Genomic DNA, 17,145 nt, shown 5'->3' on the forward strand with positions numbered 1-17,145 from the left:
ATAACTCCTCCCCCCCCCTCCAACATGGACAAATGATCTAGCCAGCAGAAGAACGACAGGTTCAGGGTACTCGGCACCACCCTGACTGAGATGACAAGTTAGGTGTCCACACTAGAAGTGACTGGTTAGCTCAACGTTATCCACGCAGAAGAGAACGTGAACCTGAACGCGCTCGGCTGACTCCACCTCCGATCACACAGCAGTGCCGAACAGAGTAGAAATTGTAGCACGGCTGATAAAATTGTCTCTTTCTGATTTTAAATCGTTATGGTCGTTATTTTTTCAGTCTGATTTATTCGATTTATTTCTCTCGAAATTCAAGTTTAAATGAGACGTCCCCATTTTGGGAAGTTCGCCGTTAACCATCGTAACATATCTAAGCTAGCATAGCACAAAGAAACTGCAAGCCTCTCTCAACGATTCAAACCTAACCAAAGAAAAAGTCACGGTCTTTCCTCGTAATGGGAATGAAGATAATTTTAACACGTTGTTTTGTCCTTAATGTCTCAGACTCTTTATCTGACGAAGGACTTAAATGTCTTCCACAGTTAAAAAACACATCTCTTTTTCTACTCATGTGAAAAATTATCATAATCAAATATGTAAAATCTGAAAGTCTGAAATCTGGTTAAATCAGATTTGTCTGTTTCAGTCTCAGGAGAAAATACCTGAGAACAGGAAGTCACTGTCACGATCTTGATCCCTAACATGGACCAAAAGTCTAGAGGTTCTTAATAAACTGGATTGATCTTTTATTATAAGAACACATACGTTTAAAACAGTAAATATGTGGTTGTGAAAATTCAACCTAATGAATTAAATATAAAACCTTGAAGTAACATTAATGAACCTGAACGTCATCGATGTCCACAGTGAGCATGTTGAAGCCGGCCTGTCCCAGCAGGTTTCAACATGTTATTTCATGTGTACATCAACACATTTTAATTCCAGATTTGATATTTTATCTTTTTTTTTAAATTTAATTTGTATTTATTTAATTTTAATTATACTATTTATATGTTTTGATATTAATTTATTCACATTTTAATCAATTCTTATGTATTTTTTTATTTATTTATGTTTAATTTGTTTCTTATTTTATTTGTATAACTTTCTGAATATTCGACTGATTCAAAAAGTGTATTTAATATTTGTTCCATAAGTTAAACAGAGTTCTGGATCAGATCCTTAACGTGTTCATGTTACGCTTTAACTAATTAACATGTTTGCGTGTTAATAACAATGAATTTGGTTTCACAGTTTGATGTTCAGAGTCAGTGTGTCTGTGTGTGTGTGTCTGTGTGTCACAGCCGACAGTCCTCCACTCTGATCAACACAAACAATAACACAAACCTCAACACAAACGTCAGAAAAAACGTTAACACAAACATCATCACAAACAACCCAAACAATGATGTCAGAAGAAAAGTATTTATATTATATGTTTGTAAACAGGAGCTGCTGTGTATCTTTGTTTATCTTATTTACATGTTATTTATTTGCATCATGTTGTTTTTGTTTGAAGTTTAAATCATTTGTCAGATGCTGTTCTCTCATGATAGAGCTAATGAATGAATAAGTGAATGAATGAGTGAATGAATGAGTGAGTGAATAAGTGAGTGAGTGAATTGGTGAGTGAGTGAATGAGTGAATGAATGAGTGAGTGAGTGAGTGAGTGAGTGAGTGAGTGAGTGAGTGAATGAGTGAGTGAGTGAATGAATGAGTGAGTGAGTGAGTGAGTGAGTGAGTGAGTGAGTGAGTGAATGAATGAGTGAGTGAATTTGTGAATGAATGATTGAGTGAATGAGTGAATTGGTGAGTGAATGAATGAGTGAGTGAGTAAATGAATGAGTGAATGAGTGAATGAATGAGTGAGTCAGTGAATGAGTGAATGACTGAGTGAGTGAATATATGAATGAATGAAGGAGTAAGTGGATGACTGAATGAATGAGTGAGTGAATGAATGATTGAATGAGTGAGTGAATGAATGAATGATTGAATGCATGAGTGAATGAGTGAGTGAATGAGTGAATGAATGATTGAATGCATGAGTGAATGAATGAGTGAATGAGTTAGTGAATGAATGAGTAGGTGAATGAATGAGTGAGTGAGTGATTGAGTGAGTGAGTGAATGAGTGAGTGAGTGAGTGAATATCATGTCAATTTTATTTATATAGCACATTTAAAACTACTTGCTTGACAAAGTGCTTTACATGTGTAATGGTTCAGCAAAAGGACAGTAAAAATGTAATACATCAAAATGCAAGTAATACAATTAAAATAAAATGATTAATGTAAAATAATAAAAAAATACAATATAAGATATACGTTAAGATAAATAAAATCAGCTGCGATGAAACGTACTGGAGGAGGGACCTGGGACAACAGGTTATCAAATATGATAACCTCCGTCTTATTGTTGTTTAATTTGAGGAAGTTTGAATCCATCCATATGATGTCTTAGTTTTATTGTTCAGGTGCAAGTATATTTTAATGTCTGCAAAGCAGTGAAAGGAGACAATATTTTTTTTTTAATTGATGCTAGGGGGGGGGGGGGGGACAGGGCCTAGAACGGATCCTTGAGGTAACCCACATGAAAGTGGAGACGTCCCAGAGGAATCGTTCCCAAGGTGGACAGAGAAACTCTGATCTGTTACGACTCAAACCTGGGTGCTGCACTGAATGAGTGAGTGAACAGATGAATATGTGAACAGGTGAATGACTGAACAGATGAATGACTGAACCCTTAGTATTTGTCCTCAGAGGTTGAACCAGGTCACTTTTCTCTCAGACTTTAACCATGTGACCTTCTGAGATTTTCAACGTCACATCTTGATAAAATAAGACAAACGATCTCAGCTGATCACGTTTGATCGAGCTGGATTCAAATTGTTTCACAGAACTAAAGATTTTTCAGAGAATATTTTGTGGACGACTGAAACCGGAAGAACTTTCACTTTTAACAACTAGATCTCATCTCACAGCTGGAACGTTAAATGACAGATTCTTCGTTGTTTATTTTTTTAAATGATAAACACCGGAATGTTCAGGTCCAAGCTAAAAAGGACCGTGCGTCACCGTCACTGCTCCACACAAATGTTATTAATGTCAGAAACTGAATTATGCAAACATCGTTTTTCTGTCTCTTTTTCAGTGGGAAACAGGAAGAAAGTATAAAAACTGATTTGTTGATTTTTGGAAGTAAAAAACGTTTTTGATTATATTATTGATGATGATTATGTGCACATGTGCTGTCGTTGTTCTTTGGTGTGAATCACATCTTGTTTTATTAAATCAGGCGTGGAGTGCAAATAAAACATGGTCTCATGTAAACGCTAAACACGACTGAGTGTTCAATTCAGACCCCGAACCTCACACCCCACCAGAAACTGTGTGTGACAGTCACTGTTATTGAAGTATTTCTCAGGTCCTACTTTCATTGTTTTTATGTTTTGAATTCAGTTTTTTAATTGTCAAAATTTCTAGTAAATTTGATATATTATTGCTTTACAATTTTATATTTCAGATTCTTCACAGTCAAAATATTTGATCTTAAATTATATGTCTGAATTGAATCAACAAACTCTAACCTGAATTTATGAAAACATTATTTAAACTTATTTCACATTAATATTTGTTTATTTATTATTCATTTGATTTTGTCAATAATTTTTCAATTATGGATCCTTGTAGTGGATCTATAAACGGTCTGAAATTAAACCTCGGAAACGTTCAAGCTCCACACTGACACACTAACACCACCCTGCCCGTCCGAGTCTGGTAAAGAAATCAAACGTCCATGTTCTGTCGACTTAGTGTCGTTGTGCTTTAAACTTTGTTTTATTTTCCAGTGAGAAAAATAACTCAGACACAAAAGTATGAAACATCAACATCACACATGTTCTCATATAAAACACAAATCTGCTGATCCCTCACATAGGAACCGCTCAGGTTATTGAGAACGTCTGGAGAACAGAGGTGGTTCCATCAAGAGGAGCCACGATCTGTCCTGGTTCCTACGAATCAGCTCAGGGTTACTTTAAAGGGACAATGTTTTTGTCTTTGTTTCAACAACATGTTCCTGACGTCTTCACAACGTGTTCCTGACGTGCTCACAACGTGTTCCTAACGTGTTCCAGACGTGTTCCATCCTGACGTGTTCCTGACGTCTTCACGATGTGTTCCCGACGTGTTCCTGACGTGTTCCTGATGTGTTCCTGACATCTTCACGACGTGTTCCTGACGTGTTCCTGACGTCTTCACAACGTGTTCCTGACGTCTTAACAACGTGTTCCTGACGTGGTCACAACGTGTTCCTAACGTGTTGCAGACGTGTTCCTGACGTGTTCCTGACGTCTTCACAACGTGTTCCTGAAGTCTTCACAACGTGTTCCTGACGTCTTCACAACGTGTTCCTAACGTGTTGCAGACGTGTTCCTGACGTGTTCCTGACGTGTTCCCCGACGTGTTCCTGACGTGTTACTGACGTCTTCACGACGTGTTCCTGACGTGTTCCTGACGTGTTCCTGACGTCTTCACAACGTGTTCCTGACGTGTTCCTGACGTCTTCACAACATGTTCCTGACGTCTTCACAACGTGTTCCTGACTTGAAATTTCACCGACATTTAATGTCTCATCGGTTTTTAGTTTTCCTCAGTTTCTGTTTGGTCATCTAATGGTTTTCACATGTTTACACGTCCCAGACATGAACCTGGAGAGCTTCCTGCTTGTCCCCACGGCTACGACAGGCACTCCATCTCAAACTGGTGTTCCTGCGGCGTGGAGGCAGCGCACATGTTAGTCTGGTTGCTGCCTGAAGCTGAGGCTCCATGCGTCACAGTGTCGGGAGCGGAGTCCATCGGGGGTGCCATGGAGTCCAGTTCTGGAGACTTTCGTCCATAATAAAGCGCCCAGAGCAGCGTGAGGGTGAGCGCCATGGCCAGGATCTGAGCCACGCCGATAGACACGCCCAGGAAACGCAACGCCTGCAACTGCTTCGTCCCACGAATGAAACTGTAGATCTTTGGACCGCAGCCCTGAAACAAACAAGCGACACACATAGTCAGTTTGACCTTCGACCTCTGTGAACGTGGGACATGTCTCTACCAATGAGAGTCGGCCATGTCTCACCTCTTGGTAGAGGTCACTCAGATCATGGTAGCGGGCGTGGCGAGCGCAGCCTGGATACTGATCGGAGCAGCAGGAGTCAGGAGGCCACTCCATTTCTGTCATCTCCAGCCAATCAGTGAAGTACATCACTCCGCAGCATTTAAACTGGTCAACACACACAATTCACACTCTGTGTATGTGTTTGTGTGAGTGTGTGTGTGTGTGTGTATGTGTGTGTGGGTGTGTGTGTTACCTGTGTCTGGAAGCTGTTCCAGGTGTGTGTGAGCCACTGGTATCTCTGCAGGCCGTAGTTTGACATCCGAGACTTAAGACTGATCATATCCGAGCGCTGCACTGATGGCTGCACACACACACACACAAACACCCACACACACACACACACACACACACACACACACACACACACACACACACACACACACAGTCAACTTTAACAGGTGAGTTGTCATGACCCCCCCCCCCTTATCAGTCCTGATGATGGATCATCCTGAAGCCCTGCCCCTTCTGATAACAATCTGTCCTCACTACAATACCCACAATCCCCTGCAGGCAGGTGAAGCCTGAGCTCAGATAACACACACACTGATCAAACTGTTTATGTGTGTGTGTGTGTGTGTGTGGGGGGGGGGGGGGGGGGGGGTTGTATGTTTGTGTGTGCGTGTGTAAGAGGAGATCCAGACATGTTTCACATTTCATGTTATTTTTAGTTTCAGTTTGTATCAGCAGCTGCTCACACACCAACACACAGTTCACTACACGCTACCACACAACACACTCTTCTACATGTTCTACACAGTACAGTGTTGTGTAGCACATGTATATTAAACTGTATCACAGACACACTAACGTTTGAATTTGAATATAATTATGCGACAGTCTACAGTTTAATTGAACCTAGGTGTAATTTACTGTGTACAGACACTGGGGGATGCTATAGAGTTTTCTCACCTGGTCATACGTCCACACGGCGCTGGCCAGTTCAACGCAGAAGATCACCAGCAGACTGCACAGGTACTGAAACACACACTCAGGGTTCATATGATATGATACGTGTGGTGGAAAGACATTTGATCTAATGCACTCGAATGTGATACAGGATAATGTAATGTTATAAATGTTTCCCATCATGCTCTCTGATTGTCCTGACAGCTCCTCTTTCAGGGACAGGCCGAGGAGACGATCTCCTCCCATGCATATACACACCTGGCCCCAGGCCCCGCCCCCTCAGGTCACAGCCGACAGGTGACCTGGATCACACTCAGCCTTGTTGTCCTGGTGACAGTGATGTGTGAGTGTGTGTGTGTGTGTGGGGGGGGGGGGGTAACGACAGGTGAGACCTACCCAGGAGAGCAGCAGCAGGTTACACCTGAGCGCTCCACAGTATCCCACCATTGCCACGATGATAAGGAAGCAGCACACGGCGATGATGACGGGATGAACAGCTGGAGAGTACGTGAGAATGGCCGCCTCCTCCAACCTGCACACACACATTCGGTTCACCTCTGACCTGTGTCAGACTAACGTGTCCGGCTAGCGTGTAAGAAGCAAATGTGTGCAGCAACAGACAGTAAAAATACCTCAGTACAGTAGTACTAGTAACTTTCTACAATTGGAGTAGTGCGATGTGTTTATGTGTCGCCACACCGCTTGAGCCTCCTCATCCACCAGGTGTCACTGTGTTACCTGACTCACCTGGTGTGAGCCGTCAGCGTCAGGACGGTGTTCAGAGAGTCTCGGATCCACGCGGCCACTCCCAACACACACGCTGACATCAGCTGAACACACACAGAAATAAACAGATCAGTTTCTGCTGTCTACAAATAACATGTCGGAATGTGAGACACACACTAACCCTCACACACACACAAACCCCTAATCCTCACACACACACACACAGCCTACTTTCACTTCAGACTTTAAATCAACACTATTTCACGTTAAAGCAGCAGTTTGATGAAGATTAGTTTCCTCTTCCACTCCTCAGCCGGGGACCATGGGTAATATCCAGCGTTCAGGTGTGTTTCAGGTGAGTGGGACTATGCTGTCAGGGTGTGGATGCAAATATTATAAATATAATATAAATATATTTGGGCTTGGTCACGTCAGCTCAGATTTTATTTCATATGTCTGTCATCAGGGGAAACGTGGCACTTGTATCCGCTTCAGCCGCTGTCTGAGTCTACGCTTTACTTTACTTTACTTTACTTTACTTTACTTTACTTTACTTTACTTTACTTTACTTTACTTTACAAGCTCTGTTCAATGCAAACTGTAATGTGACTTTGACCTTTGACTCTTTGGATCTTTTCATATATGCTTCAAAAAATAAAAACATGAAGTTCAGTCATCCTATGTAAAGATTAACATGTGTGAGGTTTCACATGTAAAATGTTCTGATAATATCCTGAATTCATCACATGATAACAGCTGGAATCATGTTCACATGTCAAACAGTTTAACATGTGACTCTGGTTACAAAACATTCACTGAAAATAAAGGTGATGAAGATGATGATGGTGATGTTAGTGATGGTATTAATAACAGTGATGAAGATGAAGGTCTCACCCAGAAGAGCACGTTGAGTGCGTACAGCAGACACCTCAGACATCTCACCGCATCCTCACGAGCCATCCTGACCGACGCTCATCTGAGCCTGGGTTACCATGGCAACATGCTTCTCAGGCTCAAGCCTTGTGCTTCGGTTTTACCGTCAGAGGAAACTTTAACAACTGGTGGTTCACAAATCACTCAGCACCAAACTCACACCTGATTCTGGACTGATCTGGATTCTGCAGAACTACAGAACTACACTCACCTCAGACAAGGACCAAAACTAGAGTCCAGACAGAGTCCAGAGTCCAGACAGAGACCAGAGTCCAGCTGAGACCAGAGACCAGGACCAGACAGAGACCAGAGTCCAGCTGAGACCAGAGACCAGGAACAGACAGAGACCAGAGTCCAGCTGAGACCAGGACCAGACAGAGACCAGAGTCCAGCTGAGACTAGAGACCAGAAGCTGACAGAGACCAGAGTCCAGCTAAGACCAGAGACCAGAGTCCAGCTGAGACCAGAGACCAGGACCAGACAGAGACCAGAGTCCAGCTAGGTCATCAGCAGCTGATTTAAATCCTCAGTGACCTGCTTTAAAACCAGATCTGTGTCTCTGAGGACTGAGGCAGTGAACTGAAGCAGAACTACAACTGTCTCCTGCTGCTGCTTCTTCTTTCTCGTCACTAATTAAACTCTCTGAGTAGCAGCTCTCTCTCTCTCTCTCTCTCTTTCTGTGTCCTCCCTCCCTCTCTGGTCCTGGGGGAGGACAGAGGAATGTGTCCGCCTCCAGCCTCAGACTCAGGGTCACAGACGTCATGAAGCTGAGGACAGGACACAGACACGTGGAGGCCTCTGGTGGCTGCAAGGACTACTGTCCACATACTTTTGGCCATATAGTCAATTTAATCTATATAGTTTGTGACGTGTGGTCGCAGAAAACTGTCTCATTATAACTTAATTCTGTCTGAATCATAGTATAAATGTAAATATATTAAATATATTTACCTGAACACAAGCCACACCCACATACAGGTGTATAAAAATTCTTTATTGTTTTGTTGCAGTCAAACAGGACAATGAATAAAAGAATAACCTCAATCATGTTCTTCATTATTTAATGTTTTAACTGATCTGAAGTTTAGAAAGAAGATTTTTATTCCTCAGGATAAAATCATTAAAACAAACACAGGTTTTTATGGATCTGATCTAATGTCCTTAAAACAAACGAATTATTTTGCTATGACATAAAATTCAGAAATATGTATATGAATTGATATGAATATGTATTATCATTCAATATACAGAATATATATTATATGACAAACCCTTGTTAGTTTACTGTTCATTACGCAGAACATTTGACATAAACACGTTTAAATATCTGAGTATTTTATGCTAAATGTTGTTTTTGTTAAAAATTGAATATTATAATTATTATGATTCACGATCACATCATAAATGTTGGAAACTCGTTCTGAACTCCAACTCCCATGATGCATCTGTTCTAAGGACATACGTCACCGCCCGTGTGTGTTTTAACCAATCAGAAGACAGAGCCCGCTGACGTCAGCAGGTGTGACCTCAGTGTTTTTCTCACAGACGCAGCGGCTGCCGGCGCCATATTGGAAAAAAATAATAGTTTGATAAAACGCGTGAAACGTGTGATTAGTCGCCATGTTGTACCTGGAGGATTACCTGGAGAGTGAGTATGCGACCCGCACGTTGCGGTGGGGGGGCTGTTTGTGCGTTTTCTGCGGTAAATGTGCGGTGTTTCCGGCCTGTGCCGCTCCGGCCGTTAGCTTAGCAACATTAGCACGTAACGGCTGTTTCTTCTCTGGCAGTGATCGAGCAGCTTCCCATGGACCTGCGCGACAGGTTCACGGAAATGAGGGAGATGGACCTGCAGGTTCAGAGTATGTTACACACACAGTACACACACAATACACACGGTACACAGAGTACACACACAATACACACGGTACACAGAGTACACAAAACACACACACGGTACACAGAGTACACAAAGTACACACAGTACAGACACAGGACACACACAGTACAGACACAGGACACACACAGTAAACACATTATACACACTGTACACACTATACACACGGTACACACAGAGTACACGCATTACAAACACGGTACAAACACAGTACACACAGTACAAACGATGTACACACATTACACACACAGTACACGCATTACACACAGGACACAGCGTACACACCGTAGAAACACAGTACACGCATTACACCCACAGTACACACACGGTACAAACAGGACACACACAGTACAGACGGTACACACGCATTACACACAGTACACTCAGAGTACACACACACACACACACACACTGTAAACAGTGTACTCAAAGTATGCACAGAGTACACACTGTAAACACACAGTGCTCAAAGTACACACAGAGTGGATTTTCAAATGTTAAATCAGCCAGAAAACTACATCTGAACATGTGTAGAATTAAAGTCAAGAGTTTATACTGAGCTGATAAAGCTCAGATTAACAGGAAGCAGCAGTGATGTGGGCTGATGCTGATTATTGTGATATTCAAATCATCAGTTTGAGTTTTAATGTGGCAGCAATCAACTTGTGAAATACTCCCACTGTACTTAAAGCTTTATTTACACATAGATAGTACGCAATACCAACAATGATGTCACAAAATCTGGCCAATCAGCGAGGAGCCGCTGACCAGACAGGAAGGATTCTGTTTTCACCGGCTGATGATTAGAGATCCTTGTATTGTTGAAGAGTAACTCACAGGTTTCTGAATGTTCCTGTTACAGACGCCACTGATCAGCTGGAGCAGAAAGTGATCGAGTTCTTTGTCAACGCAAAGAAGAACAAACCTGAGTGGAGAGAGGAACAGATGGAGGTTATTAAAAAGGTCAGAAATCACGACTGAAACCAGACGTTAATTCATCTTTTTCAACAGGAAACTCCATCTTTTGATGTTTAGATCATGCTCCTCCACTGAACTACATTCAAACGAGTAAATCTCACTGTTGAAATTCATCAGTGCCGCCATGGTTATGCCTGTCAGAGTTTTTCGTTTTAGATTTAAACTCTTGTGTTCTAGTCTTGACGAACAGAGACTTTGGTAAACAGATACACAGACACCCTTGTTCTCTTCCTGATTGGTTCTTATCAGTCAGTAAAATGAAACAGTATTGGTGTGGATCAGCGGGAGAGGTACGGATAGATGCTGTGTGTGTTTACCAGCTGTGAATCGTTGCAGTGGGATAGGGTTTATACTGGTCACCAGGGATCAACTGGTTTTTACAAACTATGGTTTCCTAATGTCACAGTTTCATAGCCATAAGAATAAAAACTAATTAAGCAATCTTACTATGGTGTCCTGCATCGTGCGCGTTGTTTGTGTATGTGCGGTGCACTAGTTGTGCGTGCGGCCCACTTCCCTGAGTGTGAGCCGAGAAGACACGTTCTGTAAAAACAGGAAACTGACGTACCAGCCGGAAATCTGCAGCGTGGCAGCATTTTAGTTTTCTAAGAAGTGATCGGGGAAGTAGGTGGATATCCAATCTTCTGATCAGTTGTCACTTGGACTCAAAGATGAAGTGATAATGTTTCAGTTGTCAAAGGAACCGTGACCTTTATATGAATCTGGGAGGAAAGTATGTACACAGATACTGCTCTATATGTCAGAGGTACCAGCCGTAGTGTGGTAATTCCATTTTCTTCACACACGACTCCTGTCATGTTGATCAATCAGCTGATCATTGATTGTGTATCTGCAGTGAGAGGTTATGTTTTTATTAAAACGTGTGTGATCACTTTGTTCTTGTTTCAGGATTATTACAAAGCTCTGGAAGACGCAGATGAAAAGGTTCAGCTGGCCAATCAGATTTATGATCTGGTGAGTAGGCGGTGCTTAAAGATGAGTCTCTATAAGCTGGACGACAAACGCGTCACATAAACATGGTTATTGCAGAAGATTATACATGTTCAGTTTATTCAGCCACAGAGAAACTGATTCACATGATTAGAAACAGGAAACAGATGATGATGATGATACAGATGTGGTCTGTAGAAACATCTGTACAACAGAGGAAGTTAAACCTGTCAATCTGGATCTTATTTCACTGCTTCAGTAAAATGATGCTGTTTGTCCATGTTGCTACAGGTGGACCGTCATCTGCGGAAACTGGACCAGGAACTGGCTAAGTTCAAGATGGAGCTGGAGGCAGACAACGCCGGCATCACCGAGATCCTGGAGAGACGTACGTGACTCCGACTCACAGATAAGCAGCAACACAAGGAAGAGGAGGTTCTTTAACTTCATGTTTCTTTCTTCTCAGGGTCGTTGGAGATGGACAGTCCGTCTCAACCAGTCAACAACCATCACGTCCACTCGCACACCACCACTGAGAGTATGTAGCAACCATCCTGAGTCTGCTTATCAATCTGATCAGGGATCTGATCTCTGTGTTGGTTTCACATGTTTCTAACATTTCTGCTGTGTGTGGGAGCAGAGAGGAAGTACAGTGCTCCGACTCATCACACCACAGAGCACGTTCCAGAGAAGAAGTTCAAATCTGAAGCTCTGCTGTCGACTCTCACGTCAGACGCTTCAAAAGAAAACACGCCAGGTAACGACTTCCACTTGACCTCTGACCTCCTCCACCAGTACAGCATCAAATCAGACAAACATGTGAAGGGACAATACATTATAATAAAAATAGCCGTTCTCTCATTGTATGTGTTCCTGCAGGCTGTCGCACCAACAGCACGTCCGCGTCTACCAACAACGTGTACAGTGTGAACTCGTCTCAGCCGCTGGCCTCTTACAACCTGAGCTCTCTGCCTGCCGGGCCGGGGGCCGGAGCCGGGGCCATCACCATGGCAGCTGCTCAGGCTGTTCAGGCAACGGCACAGGTTGAATACCATTCTCCTCAGAGGTTATACCAGCCACAGATGTGGTTCTGGGTTAGACTGGGTCCAGCCTGGGTCCTTTGTAATGTGTGGTATAAAGACAGTGCTGCTGTGAAGACTCGTCTCTGTGTTGACGTCTGATTCTGGTTCCAGATGAAGGAGGGCAGGAGGACGTCCAGTCTCAAAGCAAGTTATGAAGCCATCAAGAACAACGACTTCCAGCTCAGCAGAGAGTTCTCTCTGTCCCGGGACAATACTGGATACTCCTCCTCTGCTCTGGCCTCCACCCTCACCCAGACCCTCACCCCCACCACTGCCTCCGACTCCAGGGGGCGCAAGTCCAAGTACGACCTCCACACCCCGACTGGACGTTTTATCAGCATGTGTTAAATTCATCCTGCCGGTTCGGATCTTTAAGAAACAGAACCATAGGTCTATATTAAAATGACCTTTAAATCTGTGATTTGTGTTTTCCAGAAGCAGCATCAAGTCTTCTAATCATCAGTCGTCTTCGTCGTCCTCCTCTTCCTCTCTGTCATCGTGCTCGTCATCATCAGCGTTGGCCCAGGAGCTTTCCCAGCAGGCCTCAGCGCTGCCCGAGGCTGAAGCCAACAGTCAGGTGGACTGGACCTACGACCCCAACGAGCCCCGATACTGCATCTGTAACCAGGTACACACACACGCTGTCAGAAGAGGGGTTTCAGAATGAATTTTAAAGCAGGAACAGATGTAGACTGATTGGCCTCTGGAACAACGAAAAGACGATCAGTTGAGAAGATAAATCCTCGATATACACGGGTTTTAAAAGTTATCAATAAAATGTTAAAATCCACGGGAAAACAAACAGGATGTGGAGGCTAGTGTCAGTGACGTTTGTTCAAAGACAAGACAAAGTTTGGGCGACTCTGTTCAAGTCCTCTAATGTTAATTAAGATTTAACCTTTGAAAGTGGAACACTGTAGTGATGACGTTTACCACAGGAAATATCACAGTTTCACGGTTTTCATGATTATCGATACTATAGTAGGAAAAATACACACAACAAGCAATATATAGCTGATAATATAGCTAATGAACTAAAAGTTCATTAAAGTTTTTAAAGCAACGTTTGGCTATTTAAAAATAATTTGTGTAAGCTGTGTGTGTCGGTCGGGCGCTCCTTGTCAGAAAGCGACCAGGAGTTCTCCTCTCGCTGTGAACTCCTCCCATGGAGCTGTTTGTCCAGCGTTGGTGGAAATAAGTTCTCTCTTCTCAACGAATGATTCAGTGGTTCACACAAACAAGCGCACACACACATTACGTGACTCGAGAGAAGCAGAACACCATGGTTGGATATCGTAGGTTTTACAATTCTTATGTTATGGTAAAATAGGTTAATCCCGACATCCCATGAACACGGTTCAACTTCTTTACTTGATAATCAAACACAACATCCTGAGTTTGAGCTGTTTTCGATGTTTGAATCCCAAAAAATTTACTGAACCAAACATGATGATAATTTAAATAAGTAGAAACTGTAAAACTGTTGTTGGGTCTTTTGCAGGTTTCTTATGGAGAAATGGTCGGCTGCGATAACACAGATGTAAGTCTTTAAATGTTATGATCTTTTGTTTCAATTTGTGTTTTTACTAAACTGGAAGCAGAAAATACAAAACTAATTGAACCTGTCACTGAATTGGTTGATTTCCAGTTGATTAATATTATGAATCTCTCCGCTCAGTGTCCAATCGAGTGGTTCCACTACGGCTGCGTCGGCCTGACGGAGGCGCCCAAGGGGAAGTGGTACTGTCCTCAGTGTACGGCCGCCATGAAGAGGAGAGGCAGCCGCCACAAATAGACTCACTGCTCTGTCCGCCATGTTGGATTTTAACCTTGTAACCCACTGCAGAACCATAGAGGTCAGAGGTCAACGGGCTGCTCACACAGCGGCTCACTGATTCAAATCTTTGTGCCAACAAACGGATCGAAGCCACAAGAAGGAAAATAAATCAAATTTTTTAGTTTGACTCAAAAACTAAGATCATTTATCTTTTAAGACTGAATTTATTCTCATATTTCCAATTTAATTATCAAGAATAAATTCAATCTGACGTCATTAATCATTTGATCGAATAAATAGAGGATTCATTTGATTATTTCATGTCTGAGCTATGTTTGATTCCACAACACAAAAGTTACAACTCCCCCTCCGTCCATGCATCGACGCATTAAGACGATTAAGCGACGGACAAACAGACCACCTGCGGTTTTCATGAAATTTACAATTTAATGTTGAAAAGTAGAAATAATTGGCTGGACGAAGAGTTTCATGTCTTCCCCTGACGGACAAATTCTGACACTTTATCTCGGAATTTAAATTGATGAAATTTTCTCTCCACGATCGATATATAGATTTTCTTTATGGGCCGGTTTTAGTTTGACTGCGGATCCAACACACAGATCACCTGGTCAGGAGGAAGGTCAGAGGTCAACCTGCCCGGATCAGGTGGCAGATTTAGTTAGTCGAGAGGAGGACGAACATTTTACCTTCTGTTGAGAACTTTGTGAACATGAGATCAAAAGAGGAGCTTGGTTCTGAGATTCATCTAAAAAAATGTCTTTGTTTTTCCTCTGATTTAAAATTCAAACAAGATTTGATAGAATAAAGCCAGGATTAGTAAAACTCTAATCTACATTCATATTTAATTTATCCAGGTCTAAATAATTCACACTCCACATTCAGTTTCTCTCTATTTTTATGAAGTTAAATATATTCTGATTTAATTAAACAAAATGTAATAATCCTGACTTTATTTTAATATGATTTGTTTAGTTCTAATTTTATTGACTGAATTTTCATCTTAGAATTAGATCTTTAACATCCAGATGTTGACATGTCAGATGTTTTTTATCTGGCTGTAATCTCCAGATGTTCCTCCTCACGTGAACTGACCGGAGCCTGAGTGACCTCGGACACGTGGCTCAGGACGTCGTGTCTGCGTGTGTCTGTGTGTGTCTGTGTGTGTCTGTGTGTGTCTGTGTGTCTGTGTGTGTGTGTGTGTGTGTTCAGTCGCTCTGCACTGATGCCTGTTTGTTTCCAGGGATGTGTAAAGAAAAAGTCCAATAAAATGGTTGATTTGTTTCTAAGTTTTGTGATTATTTTTTTATTTTAGAATTAGAATCTACAGGAAATAGTTTAATTTATGACTGAGTAAACAATGAAATCACTTTATTATCGATTGATTAGATAAATGATTTGTCATATCAAAATATTTCGGACACATACTTAGTTTATACACGTTTATATATATGTTCAGTTTAAATGTAAATCAGGAAACGTGATTGGCTTGAACCAGCAGCCGATGATTTCCCTGTTAATGGTTCAGTTACAGATAATATGAAACAAATTTAACGTGTGAACAATAAAACAGTGTCTTCATTTCAAACCTGTTGTTACCATGGTAACGCACTTCTTACTGATGTCTCCATGGTAACCTACTGAGCATGTGACCAGTTCCAGAACAGGTGAACAGATGTGGAGGAAGACGATCAACCAATCGGATCTGTGGATGTCACCACAGGTGGAACCGAGCTAAATAACCTTATCTTGGTTTTATGAGACAGAATCATCACAAATACGTTTATAACATTTAATGTTAATTATTAGTGGTAAAGAAACGGATGACACGTTGGTTCTCTTCTCACTGAATCACTTCAGTGACTCCAGCAGATAAATGAAGGTAAAACCAGTGTTACCCCTCAATCTAAATGCAGGCACTACATGTGACCACCAGGGGGATCTGGAGTGAGGAACAGGAAAGCTACTGGTTCTAAAAACTGAATTAAACAAATAACTTAGAACTGAGATCTCAACTGATACAGACATTCTCTACACGTTCTCCACCTTAACAGTAACAGAGTTCTGACAGGAGACGTTCTCTAAAACTGACGGATGTTCGCCAGGTGTTTCTCAGTAGACGTTCTCATGTCCAGGGGTGGACTGGCCATCTGGCATACCGGGCATAATCCCGGTGGGCCGTTGACCCAATGTGGGCCGGTCTGGTCCGCTATGTTGTTGTTTTGTTTTTTTTCTCTTCTTCCTCTCTAAATTCCCTCCAATTGGGCCGGCCAATTGGCTACAGAGGGCTAGCAGTGTGTTGCCAGCATCGACACATATTATTGGTCTATTGTTTGTCATTGTCAATCATCATGGGCTGACAGGCTCAGAGAGCCCTGACAGTGCTGTCAATCACAACACAAACCAGGGGGGGGCGGGACCTCATGGCATTGGCGGGGGCAGTCGCGGGACGAGCTGCTGCTGAGACAGAAACTTAACTTAATGGATAATAAGAGTAAAAAAACGCCCGGGTGGCGCTGAGAAGCATGGGAAAAAAAGCTGAAGTCTCTGGAGGTGGAGGCTGCTAAATGTGCCAAACTGACGGACCTATGTGGTGCCGGGTTCACCAGCCCAGCAGCAGCAGGTGCGCCGGGAGACGAGCGAGGAGGACTCTCTCTCTCTCTCTCTCTCTCTCTCTCTCTCTCTCTCGCTGCCCCCTCCCTCCTGAGAT

General features: G+C 42.5%; 2 protein-coding genes across 2 annotated transcripts; one reads left to right on the forward strand and one right to left on the reverse strand.

Moving 5' to 3' along the window:
* Nucleotides 1–3,851: 3,851 nt before the first annotated feature.
* Nucleotides 3,852–7,996, reverse strand: tspan12 (tetraspanin 12). Its single transcript, XM_061078431.1, has 7 exons — nucleotides 7,697–7,996; nucleotides 6,824–6,906; nucleotides 6,473–6,608; nucleotides 6,080–6,145; nucleotides 5,364–5,471; nucleotides 5,132–5,275; nucleotides 3,852–5,037 (listed from the first exon to the last, which is right to left on the reverse strand). The coding sequence occupies exons 1-7, from the start codon at nucleotides 7,760–7,762 to the stop codon at nucleotides 4,741–4,743; spliced, it is 900 nt and encodes a 299-aa protein (XP_060934414.1). The 5' UTR covers nucleotides 7,763–7,996; the 3' UTR covers nucleotides 3,852–4,740.
* Nucleotides 7,997–9,265: 1,269 nt separating this feature from the next.
* ing3 (inhibitor of growth family, member 3) lies at nucleotides 9,266–15,724 on the forward strand. Its single transcript, XM_061072427.1, has 12 exons — nucleotides 9,266–9,383; nucleotides 9,523–9,594; nucleotides 10,492–10,592; nucleotides 11,517–11,582; nucleotides 11,850–11,946; nucleotides 12,025–12,096; nucleotides 12,199–12,315; nucleotides 12,438–12,601; nucleotides 12,752–12,942; nucleotides 13,076–13,268; nucleotides 14,142–14,180; nucleotides 14,319–15,724. Exons 1-12 carry the CDS (start codon nucleotides 9,356–9,358, stop codon nucleotides 14,433–14,435), a joined length of 1,257 nt encoding a protein of 418 aa, XP_060928410.1. The 5' UTR covers nucleotides 9,266–9,355; the 3' UTR covers nucleotides 14,436–15,724.
* The last annotated feature ends 1,421 nt before the right edge of the window (nucleotides 15,725–17,145 follow it).

Source organism: Limanda limanda, chromosome 1 (genome assembly GCF_963576545.1).
Source record: "Limanda limanda chromosome 1, fLimLim1.1, whole genome shotgun sequence".
Taxonomy (NCBI): Eukaryota; Metazoa; Chordata; class Actinopteri; order Pleuronectiformes; family Pleuronectidae; genus Limanda; species Limanda limanda.

Excerpts from the sequence above, each read along its gene's own strand:
- tspan12 (XM_061078431.1), bottom strand. The coding sequence starts at position 7,762 with ATGGCTCGTGAGGATGCGGTGAGATGTCTGAGGTGTCTGCTGTACGCA. Across the intron at positions 6,609-6,823 it reads ACGCTGACGGCTCACACCAG|GTTGGAGGAGGCGGCCATTC; the intron begins GTGAGTCAGGTA and ends GTGTGTGTGCAG. Across the intron at positions 5,038-5,131 it reads TGAGTGACCTCTACCAAGAG|GGCTGCGGTCCAAAGATCTA; the intron begins GTGAGACATGGC and ends TGTTTGTTTCAG.
- ing3 (XM_061072427.1), top strand. The coding sequence starts at position 9,356 with ATGTTGTACCTGGAGGATTACCTGGAGA. Across the intron at positions 10,593-11,516 it reads AGATGGAGGTTATTAAAAAG|GATTATTACAAAGCTCTGGA; the intron begins GTCAGAAATCAC and ends TTCTTGTTTCAG. Across the intron at positions 12,602-12,751 it reads CTGTTCAGGCAACGGCACAG|ATGAAGGAGGGCAGGAGGAC; the intron begins GTTGAATACCAT and ends TTCTGGTTCCAG.